The following is a 12,430-nucleotide window of genomic DNA, read 5'->3' on the forward strand; positions in this document are numbered from 1 at the left end:
TTAACGCGTGCGCTGATCTTGGTACGAAGTTTATACTTAACTTGGGTTGCGGCGTTATTGACGCCGCTAATCGGAATATTGACATGTTGTAGGATGATGTTGAGCTTCTTCGCAAGTGCCGCACTGATGAGGTTTGCATCGGAGCCGGAATCCAATAGCGCACGGCATAGCACCCGTCTGTTGCTGGCATCGCAAACAAGTACTTCAGCCGTCGAAAGGAGCACTTGTTTCGTCATGCCCGTACGGGCACAATTCACCGATCCTTGCGTTGGTTCATCATTTTCTGGATCTTCTTCTGCGACTGGTTCTACTGCCACGGCAAGTTGGCTAACCTGCGGCTGTGTGGTCGTCGATTTTTCTTCATGGAGAAGGCTGTGATGTCTACGCTTACATGTTCGGCAGGTCCTGTCTGAGTTGCAATCTGCAGTACGATGCCCACGCCGTAGACAATTGGAGCAGAGGCCAGCTTGTCTCACTTTGGTGTATCGGTCGCTCACTATAAGATTCTCAAATACATCGCACTTGTAGATCACATGCTCGCCGTTGCAACATGCACACACTTCGTTGGATTGCGTTGAAGTTTGTGCAACATTCCTGGCTTGGGTGGGCTTCTGGTCAATGGATTTTCCTCTTTGCTTAATTGGAGCCGGTGGGTACTGCTCGTAGCTTTTCATCTTCTGTAGTATGCGACTCCGGTCTCGAAGGAAGTCGATCATATCAGTGTACGAAGGTAACTCATCAGCCGGAATCTGCGGCTCCCACAACTTCCTGGTTTCCTTGTCCAATCGTTTCGCTACCACATTGACCAGGATCATCTCAGAGAGTCCTTCAACGGGTAACGACCGGTTCTTCAGTGCGTCAACGTGTTTCATGCAAGCATCGAGCAAGTTCCGCAACTCAGTAGCGTTCTCACTCGTCATCTTGGGCAACGAGAGTAAGGCGTCTATATGGGTATCGATGATGAGTCGTTCGTCCTCGTAGGTTTCCTCAAGCATCTTCCACGCTGATTCGTAATCGTTGTTGATTACGTCTTGGTCTATCTTACCGGCAGCGCTTCCGACCAGCGAATACTTCAAGTGGTATAGTTTGATGGCCGGGGATTCGTGGGGGTACCTATTCATTATGGTTTTGAACATACACTTGAAGGAATACCAATTTTCAAGGCTGCCATCGAATGTTGGCAGTGGCACCTGTAAGTGAGGCATCGAGTTGTTCACTGCCACCGGTTGCTGCGGTACGAAAACAGGAGCTAACGCACTCATTCTTCCTCGTTGTTTTTCTTCTTCTGCCGCGTTCCACTTCGCGACTTCCGTTTGGATGTACACAAACCACTCGTTATGCAGCTCCTCGCAGCGGAAGTGATTTTGCTTGTGTTCATCTCGCTGCTCTCGCGGAACAATGTCACAGATTTCGATGTACGTTTTCTGCAATTCATCGTTACACTGACGAAGCGTCTCCAGTTGTAGCTTGAGCCAGTGAATGTTGAGGACGTCCTGTTTCAAACTCTCGCGTATCCGGAGCCTTCGCCAGATCACGATGATCGAGAATTCTGTCTAGTGTCTTCGCCATTTCTTTGTTCACTTGTTCTTGCTTTTGCTTCTGTACGGACTCGTAAATCGCCGCCGGTGTACCACTCACAGAACCAAGAAGCTTTCTCGGGTGTTTACTCCGTAGCGTATAAGGAGTTTCTTCGGTCATTAGACCACCACTTTTCACTGTTCGTTCACAAATCGTTCAAATTTATTCAGGGAATTCCCTTCACTTAGAATCGGTCTTTCGAACACGATCATACATGTTTCGCGTACGCACAACACACTGCACTGACGCGTCCTCGGCGTCGTCGCCGATTGAATTTTCCACACGGTGGAAATCAGAAAGTTCTCCCGTTTTACCGGAATTTCACCACAAATCAACAAAAAACCATCACAAAAACGTTCATCTGGCTCGAATGGACCAAAATGTTCGGGAAATAGATCGGAGGAATTGGTTTTTCTGAGGATTTGCAAATGAATTGAAACACTGCGTGTGAACTGTTCAACGTATTCATTCCAACTGAAAAAAACTGACATCTTCTTCTCTTTCTCTCCACTCATGTTCGCGCCGAGCGCGCGTCGCCCGATACCGGGGGGTCGCTCGATAAAACTCTACACGTCACATCACATTTCAACCAAAAAATCTTTGGAAAACTCAATACACATTCTGTGATAACACAAAGAGAGGATCGATGAAGAGAACTCGAAAATGTCAGTTAGGCCCAAATGAAAAATCAGTGTCGATTTATAAAAATAACTAATAATCCTATGGTCTCGATAATAAAGATAATAATAAAAAAAATAATCCTATGGAAACAACCAATAATGCGTCAAATGAAAGGTTTATATCTATACTTTATAAGAAAAATGCAGAAATCAAGCTAATACTTGATTGCATTGCCGCAGTGTTGGCCATATTCTCAACTTTGGTTTCTTTTTTGGCCAATCACGTGTATTTTTTATGGGAGTGGCCAAATTAGAAGCACCTTGGCCATTTTTTAAGGAAAATTATTTTTTTCTTCTGGTTTTTAATCCAAATGTATGGTTTTCACAGCTTTAATCATTATATTACATTAGAATCTACTAATAAAAAAGAAAATTTATGTCGATTTAGATCGTAACAGGCTGAATACCGCACTATGGCCAAAACTCCGGACTGACCAAAACTGAAGCTTCTACCCTAGGGGGTATGAAAACATCGTAATCAACTTGATGTTTGAGAAAGAAAGAAACTGCGCACGAAAAACTATTTTTCATTCTGCTGTTATCATATACAGTTTGACGATTATTTTACAAGAATACATCCAAGATGATATCTAGACATTTTCTACGCAAATTCCTCTATTTTTTTTTTTGAAACAGCCAGCATATACCCCAACATTTTTTATTAGATTTTCTTTGAATTTGATTAGATTTCCATTTAAATTGCCACTACATCAGCTAGATTGAGGAGGTACGCACCGAGCGTCTGTTAACCAAAAAGGTACGGCGCAAACAGCGTCTGTTCTGCCATCCAGCGGCTGAGTATGAAATGCTCCTCCAGCTACACCTGAGGTGGCAACCCCACCACGGTGGATAGCAGACCTTTGGCCAACAACCTACTGTTCTCGAAACCCAATAACCGTTACATAAATCGAAAACAAAGGATTACGAACTGATTCAACAGCAGCGACATTTAGCGCGAAACAACGAACAAGAATTGAAACTTGGAATGTAGGTACTAACCATAGCCCAGCAGGATAAACTGGCACAACCAGCCAATGAGGCATGCTGTATGTAGCATGAGATCCTAGGATTTGGGAAAGTCCATTGCCCGAACTTCGGAGAACACAGATAGGCGTCGGATTGGCGTCAAATTTTGCTATATGTACTTTGATCTACGAGGCAAACACGCTCTTCGTCACTGTGGAGTTGGTCTCCTGCTCAGCGCTCACGCCCACGCGGAGCTCATAAAGTGGGAACTTATTAATGAGAGGATAGTAGTGGCCAGATTCAGAACACGAGTTCGAAACCTTACCGTGGTCCGATGTTACACGCCAACCTATGCTGCCGAATTGCAAGACAAAGAGAACACTTTTACAATCAACTGAACGCTATCGTGGGTAAGATTCCAAAAGATCCTCATGGGCGACTTCAACGCGAAGGTTGGTTTCGACTATGGTCGGATTATGAGCACTATGGGACGTGCTGATCTCGGAGAAATAAGTGAGCACGAAAAGCTGTTTTCAGAATTTTGTGGTAACAATGCATTGTTACATGGGTGTCCAGTGATGGCGTCACGGAAAATCAAATCGATCACATCTACATCAGCCGAAAAAGGAGACGAAGCCCGCTTGATGTGCCGAACAAACGTAGCGCCGACATTACGTCCGACCGTCATCCCTTAACCTTCCGGCAGTCGCGCGGTCGGCCACCACCGCCAGCACCACGCTCATGCTGAGTACAAAAGGCGAGATTTTTGCAGTGTGTTGTAAAAAATAGAACAGCGCGATCACTCGAGGGTTAATCGGCGGGATCCGGCTGCGCATTACGAGGATCCATCAACAGGAGGAGAAAATCGGGCGCCGGTTCAACACACGCCTACTGGAAGACGCTGCGGTGAAAAGGTCCTTTGTCGAAGAGCTGGAGAACTGTGTTGCGGATATTCCAGAAGGTGGAAGCGTAGAAGATCAATGGAGCACCATCAAGAACGCCAGCATTGCCACCGGCGAGAATAATTTGGGGGAGCTACGAACTCAGAGAAAGCAGTGGATTACAGATGACACCTCAAGGAAGATACGGGAGCGAAGGAACGCCAAAGCCGCGATAGAGCGAGCGAAAACACGAGGAGCCAAAGCCGTAACCCGTCAGCGCTATTCGGTTCTCGAGAAGGAAATGAAGCGCTCATATAGGCGGGACAAAAGAGCGTTGGCGGATTCCCTGACCGACGAAGGTGAGAAATCCGCAAATACCGGAAACATTCGTCTCCTCTAGATGAATGCAACGATGCCCGTGAAAGACACATCTGTACTTGACCGACCCCGATGACCATCTGAAACGCTAACTCAAGCACTTTGGAAACTTTTTTCAAGTGTCAGCCACGCCACCAAAACTTCCGCCAAGGGTTCGACGCATTAACCGTGTCAACACCAAAGCTCCATCATTGCAGGAGATAGAAACAGCCATCCGTAGCATGAAATCAAATGAAATGAAACCGCGACATTTCCGGTAGACTGGATGCATGGCGTCTTAGTAAAGGTGGCCAAAAAATGGTGACCTGACTGTATGCGATAATTGTGCGTGGTATCATATTGCTGTGCATCGTTCTCAAAGTCCTCTGCAAGCAAAGTGATCCTTAACCGGATACAGGAGAAGATTGACGCAACTCTCCGGCGGCAGCAAGCAGGATTCCGTGGCGGATGATCCTGTGTGTACCATATTGTCATCCTCCGTATCATCGTATCATCTTGGAACAGATTAATAAATTCCACGAATCTCTCTACCTGGTGTTCATTGATGACAAAAAAGCTTACGATCGTCTAAATCACGAAAACATGTGGAGAGCCCTTAGGCGCAAGGATGTCATTGAGAAAACCATCGGCCTCATTGAAGCACAGTATAGGGCATTTTCGTGCAGAGTACTGCACAACGGTGTCTTGTCCGAGCCCATACAGGTCATTGCTGGAGTGGGGCAAGGATGTATACTATCACCGCTACTGTTCCTCATCGTAATCGACGAGATCCTGGTAGGTGCGATTGATCGTGAACCAAATCGTGGGTTGCTGTCGCAGCCCATAACAATGGAGCACCTAAATGACTTCAAACTGGAAGATGACGTTGCTCTCTTAGCTCAACGGCGCTCTGATAAGCAGAGTAAGCTCGATGATTTTGCAGATCGTTCCTCGGCGGCAGGTCTACCATCAACGTCAACAAAACCAAATCGTTGGATGTAAACAGGATAACAACAGGAAATCGGGAGCGAAACTGGAGGTAGGTTGGCCACACTCTATGCAGGGGCGGGGACGAAATAGGCTCATGGCGACGCAGCCTTAACAAGGAAAAAAGGAAGAAAAGGAAGTCGACAGAAATATGACCTAGCCACAGGTCAAGATGTTGACTGGCAACAGGGATAGGCTGCGACTCAAAACTCTTAGCGCGCCGCACACGCTGCTACGCTACGAGACAGCACAACAAACTAGAGGGAGACGAGTACGTGCAATCGGTTGTAAGTTGCACCCTTTCTTTGCCGTGCGCTGGAGGTCTTCTGTCTCTTGCACTTTGTCGTAAGCACTCTTTCCGTGCTTGTCTCTGTGTTTGGCACTGTGTTTGATTCTTCGCAAGATTGGTGAAATTTTGAATTCAACGATCCATCGCCTGTAAGTCCTTGATAAGCCTAATAACTTTGCCAAAACACAAACTCTCTAATTATTTTATTAACCTTCCAGGACGCGCGCCATCAAGCAGCTAAAACTGCATCGCGCTCGCACTATATACGACGAGCGAAGTTTTTTGGTAGTGTTTTCCTTTTTACAACGGCGCGCGCGTTGAAGGGTCAAGTGTTTTTTTCTGTACATTATAAATACCAAACAAATGCACTGTGACAGCACAGTGTTAACCCTTATGTGGCCGACAGGGTACCTGGGTATCCAGCGTCCATTTAAAAAGCACGGTGTAGAAAAAAGCAAAAAGTTTGTCGGACACATAACGGTTAAGCACCCTCTCCGAAGAGCTAGTGCTGCAATTTGTCTTTCGCACAGTTACGTCTCTGTCCCTCGACAAAAACGGGAGACCAGCACTTGAGATTGTGTGAAGCACAGGCTTTTTTCGCACCGCACTGTGTATGCCGACAATTCTTGGCTAGCAACCGCCCAGGATGAAAATCTTTTAATTCGGCCCTCTGCACCACCATGGGTGCTCAGGACTGAAAGTAGTACCGTGTAGGCACCAAACTTTTCGCAGTGCCAAACATTGCGCATTTGGGTGATTACCATTCCTTTAAAGCCAATTTTTTTCTACATTCATGTTTTTCTCACATGCTTACAATCACTAGCTAGTATTCCGTGGAAAAAAAAAGTTTGCATTATGCATCAGCAATATTGTTTAACTTTTTTTTAAGTGCGCAAAGTTAGACCCTATGTGCGCAAAGTATGAGGCGTTTACGGTAGTCCCGCAAAAAAAAAAACAACTAAATTCCAGCAGAAATTACTTCAAGAAACTTACAAATATAAAAACTTTACATTGACGCATGTTGACCTTTAATGGCATTTACCAGATTTGCTGGTATGTCATAAGCATACAGCAAAACTTGTAGTTGGAAGGCACAGAATGTTGCTAATTGACAAATTGAGAGATCTCTTTTCTCTAATACTTTTCTCAGACTGGCCAAAACTAGTGCTCGTCGCTAGAAATGCAGTAGTTCTCCGATAAGCTCAACACTTCCGAAAAGGCCGCAAGCCGAAACGTGCAGGGATAAAAACGAAAGTCCCTTGACGGACCAACGTTAGATAATCGAAAGGTGACAGCAGCATCTTCGACGAACACCTGAATGGCACAGGAAAAACTCAACACTCCTGAAAAGGCTTCCTGCCGCAAGTCCAAATGTGCATTCTCATTCCCTTGGAGAGTAGCTTTCATATTCCTGTTACGACTTTGGTATGCGTGTGTGATCTCTACTTTATTTTATTCGGCAAACTTTTAGATAAAATTACAAGCACAGAGAAACAGACGTCACACCCACGTCGCTTCCCATTGATCACCTTATTTTAACTAGTAATCCTACATTATAGATATCTGCGGAGGCGGCCATTGTGAGCCAATCGTGCAGAGAGAACTGTCAAAGTGTGAGCCAAATGAACATGCTTATCGTTCGTAGAAAGGCGTTGTTTGAACGGTATTGCAATCGGAACTAAAAAAAATAAAAATTATTTATTTTTAATATCGAGATATTGGCGGCATAGGGGGATTAGGGGCATAATGGACACCCGGGGCGAAATGGACACCCCTGTTTTTGCCGAAACCGTTGACTTTTATGTTAAACTTTCAATTCATAAGTGTAAAGGAACAAGTCGTTGTTCTATTTTTCACAAGTACCCTTTATATTCCTTCAAATTAACCAAAATATCATTGAAATTGAAGTATGTTTTTCATATGGTGGATTTCTTATAATTTCGAAGCAGCAGCAAATAAGGTATTACGAGTGGTTGAGTGTGTCCACCATACAAACAAGTGAATTGTTAGCTTATCTACATGTATACGTAGATTTAGCAATGGATGAAGCATTATATTTTTGATCAGAGCACACTGAAAATAACAATTTCAATGTTGTAGTCTATTCGGGGCGAAATGAACACTGGCAATTCTGAATGGATGTACGGGCGTTGCATACTGTGAGGCGTTTTAGAGAGTTTGAAAATATTCAATCCGATTATTTTAGCCTAAAATGTATTTAATTAACTTTGAAGTTATGTAAACTCGTCTAAGATGGAGTATTATATCTGTGGTATTGATCTCCGTTGGCAAATTACTTAACTGGTCGATATTCTCGAAGATACAGCATAAAATATGCAGGGGTGTCCATTATGCCCCGATGGGTGTCCATTTCGCCCCGTACCTTTGCTGCCAGCCACAAAAAACACACGGTTTTCAATTCATTATTTCTTCACAATAATGACATTCTACAAGCTGTAAATGATTGAAATACGTTGGAAACAAGTTAAAGTTGTAAGCCAACTAATAATATGTTAAGTTTTTGACTGTTATACAGGCCTAACATACTCATTTGCTTAGGGTGTCCATTATGCCCCTAATCCCCCTACGTATGTTTAGTAAAAAGATAAAAAATTATTAATTCTGCTTTCAAAAGCTCATGCTTATGACGACACTTTTGTTGCTGCACTTGTCGAAAAAACTTTCATTGCTGCTTCTTGCTTCACTTCTGCCGATATGATTAGCGTAACACTTTTGCAATGAATTTCAGATTTCTTCGATTACTCCGCTATTTCAACAAAATTTTGGAAAAAAAATCTACCAGAATTAGAAAATGTAAACAAAACAACTTGAACCATAACGAAGTCACGCACAAAGTTTGAACATCTAGCTTTGTAGCAAGTGTTGGCAGCTGTTGTAAACAAAACAAACAGCGTTGCCGAATCGACGTATGTAACTTCCGCTCATCTCTATGTAGAGGATTTCTAATTTTAACGATTGCATCGTTTTTGCTCTTGTTTGACGTTTGCTCACTACTGCTACCTAGTGGTGGCCCGGCCAAACACAGTACGATTAGCATTGCGCGATTGCATTTGCGTGACAAAGTTTTAAAATTTGTTCTAAGTGTTACGTTTGTTTCTATGTGTTTCAAGCTAAAAGTTCTCAACGTTATGATACATTTAAAATCTTGCTAATTAAACGATAAACGATCAAAACGATTAATCAAATCTGATCAAACATGTCGATGGTTGCTCCTCCGTGATTGATCTGAGCTGGTACCAATGGACTACCCGCTTTGCGCGCAGCCACAGTTGATCAGCAGGAGTAAATCAATTTAATTTTGTATGGCGAAACGCATCTAAACTTGAATTACTTGAAATACAAAGCTTTTCCCGAAAAAATATTTGGTAGGCTTAATAGTAGTCACCATTGTGCACAACCACTACCAAATATTTTTTCGAATAATGTATTCCACTTCGATAAATTTGCCTTTAGATGCTATTCGCCATACAATATTTTTGCGATTCACTTTTAGCGATTTTTCGCGCATAGAAACTAGCGCCACATTGGTCGATGCGGAGAGTAGGAAAACAGCCGATGTAGGTAATTCATTGCAATGAGATCCAAATGAATAAAAGCTGGGACACTCCACTTATTCTCAAAGTGCAATTTAAGCAGCTCATGCATTTTGGATCAATAACGGTGACGGCCACGTCCTTATAGTCAGTTGGGAAGGGAAAGGAATGTTAGAGTGTACTGGTTGTTGCTACTAAAGACCGAGATCACCTCTACATCCCCACACCCAGCACGGACTGGGGTATTTGGTAGACGGAAAGGATGGGAGATCTGGGAGTTACCGTTGGGTCGGTGATGCGATCCATGGATAGGGGATATTTATAGTGTTCGTAAGGTGATAGATTGTGTAATGATTACTATGAAGGACAAGCGGCACAGTTCGCTTTGGTTGCACAACTGTGCTGTGGAAGTTGGAGTTTTTGCAATTCGTTTCTGGTTCTAGCGATAGCTATGAACATATGAATATACAAGAGTTGTATATGTAGAGAAGAGAGAGAAAGTGGATAGAAAGATACAAAATAGGATGAAAGGGACGGGCCAGGGATTGAACCCAGGACCTTCTGCATACGAATCAGAAGCGGTAGCCACTAGACCACCAAGCCCGTCTACATTTAAAATCTTGCTAATTAAACACTTAAACTTTCCAAAAATTCACTAGGCAGCATCCATTTATTACGTAACGCTAAAATTGATATTTTTTGCGACCCCCCTCCCCCCTCCGTAACGCTTCTTTGTATGGAAATCCAACAACTTTTGTATGGGCCGTAACGCTTGGCCATACTCTCCCCCTTCCCCAAGAGCGTTACGTAATTTGTGGACGGCGCCCTATGGTCAAATGGGAAACCACTTTAGCGATAACTGCATAACATTAAATGTATCTACTTCCCCAACTAAAGCTTTGTTTTATTACCATATACCTAAAAAATATTTTCTCCAAAAAAATGTTCATCGAGAATACTTTCCTATACACTAATCGGGCGAATCAATATTTTTTCCTTTTTTTTCCTTTTTACTCACATAAGTTTGATTGGTTAACACCTCCAGTAAGGAAAGCAGTTTGTGGCCGTCTCGCAAGTCTTCGAACAAATCGTTGATTGGAGTGGTGTTTGACTTTGCGAGATACCCGTTGATCCATTTCGTGAATGTCTTCTTCTGTATATCCTGCCTCTCATCTGTAATATAACAAAACAACGAAAACCAAAACATCATTAATCAACATAAAGGTGTATAAAATGTGTAAAAATCGTACCCAAAGCTATCACTCTCAATTTTATAACCCTTTCCTCCATAGTTCGCAATTCGTTTACTGAAATAACATTGAATGTTAGGCGGTAGCAGATAATACTATTGGAGAACAGGTTGACATTATTATTTACACTTTATCACATTCACATGTGAGCGAGCGGCTTGCCTTAGAAAAGATAACGACAGAGATTCGCACAAGCAAAGGTGAAAAACAGCTAATTGCAGAGCCGTGCGAATACGCTGGCCATGCGTTGACTGTTGTAGCTAGATAAACCTTTTCGACTCATCAAAGCAAGACCACATACTGCGGGAAGCATCTAACAACATTGGTGTTAAAACGTAATCGAGTTGATTGAATCACCCAACAGGGCCATCAGTATATCATATCCAAAGATCCAAAAAACTTTTGCTCAGGAGTTCTCAAACTATTCCGTTCATGTAAAAACCTGTGTTTGCGCATAAGGAATTTAAAAACACTTATTTTTGTAAAACATTTTAGTAGCTTAAAGTTTAATTTTAGCTTCCCTGCCCTCACTCGCATATTTGACTTTTTATCACTTCTGAGACCGTTCGCAATGCTGTTTTATTTTGTATGGCGAGTTTTAAAATTTTTAAAACTCGCCATACAAAATAAAACAGCATTGCGAACGGCCTGAGTAAACGTACTGAATAGCCATCATTTCCAATGTACCGTCGTGCGAGGCTACTTTGGACACTTTTGAATATGGATTTTTGTAATTCAAAATATGATTCAAATCTGTTTGATGTTTGAGGACTATTATGAAGCTATATTTTCCTTTCCATTTGGTTGAAATTGTTTTTCAAACAGACCCTTTATTGCTTGTCAGAACGCGAAAAAAAAATCGAATAAACCAAAACATATAGGGTGCGGGGACCGGTTTTGGCCAGTCTAAGGGAAATCATTTTTATAAAAATAACCAATAATCTAATGAAAACAACCAATGTGTCATATGAAAGGTTTCGATCTATACTTTATTAGAAAAATGCAGAAATCAAGCTAATACTTGATTTTTGTATTAAAAGTGGCACTGGCCAAAATAGAAGCATTGCCGCAGTTTTGGCCATATTCTCAGCTTTGGTTTCTATTTTGACCAATCACGTGTATTTCTTATGAGAGTGGCCAAATTAGAAGCACCCTGGCCAAAATAGATATAAGGGAGTTGATTTTTTGAGTAAAATTATTTTTTTCTATCAGTTTTTAATCAAAATGTATGGTTTTCACAGCTGTAATCATCATATTATATTAGAATTTACTAGTAAAAAATAAATTTATGCCGATTTAGATCGTAACAGGCTGAATACCGCACTATGGCCAAAACTCCGGGCTGGCCAAAACTGAAGCTTCTACCCTATATATGTATACATATTAGCGTGGTTCAAAAAATCGTTTTTGCTCCACACCGCTTATTCGATTCGTAATCAGATTCTAAGCTTTCTCCCAAAAATTGAGCTGATTTGGTTTAAAATTGAGAGTCCACAAGCTCTTCAAAGTTTGTATGGGAATTACTATGGGAAAAGGACGTTTTTCATTCAATTGACCGTATCATTTCCCCAAGTGCCCTAGAGTGTTAGTTGATCCTTGGTACTCCTAGGCTACTTTATCAGCTACAACTTTGCCGAAGACCACATTCAAATCGGACGCCTCATTAATTAGTTATCAATTTTTATCCAGAGTGAAAATCTTTGATCATCATGATTACACTATTCGATGGGCATCACTGCAATTTGCCATGAAACATAGTAGCCATGTTTTATGTGTGCTATCTTTGGCGCCATGTGCAGCAATGTTGCCTGCTGGGAAGCTGAACGATCACTGTTAAAGTTTCTGCAGTTGTATGAAAATCGATAACTAATTAATGAGGAGTCTGATT

At 42.3% G+C, this 12,430-nt stretch overlaps 1 protein-coding gene across 13 annotated transcripts in view; it reads right to left on the reverse strand.

The window, feature by feature from the left end:
* LOC109411912 (dystrophin) overlaps window positions 1-12,430 on the reverse strand; it is a 387,179-nt gene that overhangs the window by 326,499 nt on the left and 48,250 nt on the right. For 10 of the 13 annotated variants that reach the window (XM_062858890.1, XM_062858886.1, XM_062858887.1 and 7 more), the window contains one exon: window positions 10,311-10,465. Coding sequence is in view for 12 of the 13 variants with exons in the window: in XM_062858886.1 (XP_062714870.1) it covers window positions 10,311-10,465 (155 nt within the window). In the remaining variant the exon portion in view is untranslated. Of the gene's footprint in view, window positions 1-10,310; window positions 10,466-10,542; window positions 10,826-12,430 lie in introns of those variants that run through there. The other 3 variants (XM_062858884.1, XM_062858885.1, XM_062858883.1) reach the window with 3 other exon arrangements.

The sequence above is a fragment of the Aedes albopictus genome, chromosome 3, assembly GCF_035046485.1.
Source record: "Aedes albopictus strain Foshan chromosome 3, AalbF5, whole genome shotgun sequence".
In the NCBI taxonomy this organism is placed as follows: Eukaryota; Metazoa; Arthropoda; class Insecta; order Diptera; family Culicidae; genus Aedes; species Aedes albopictus.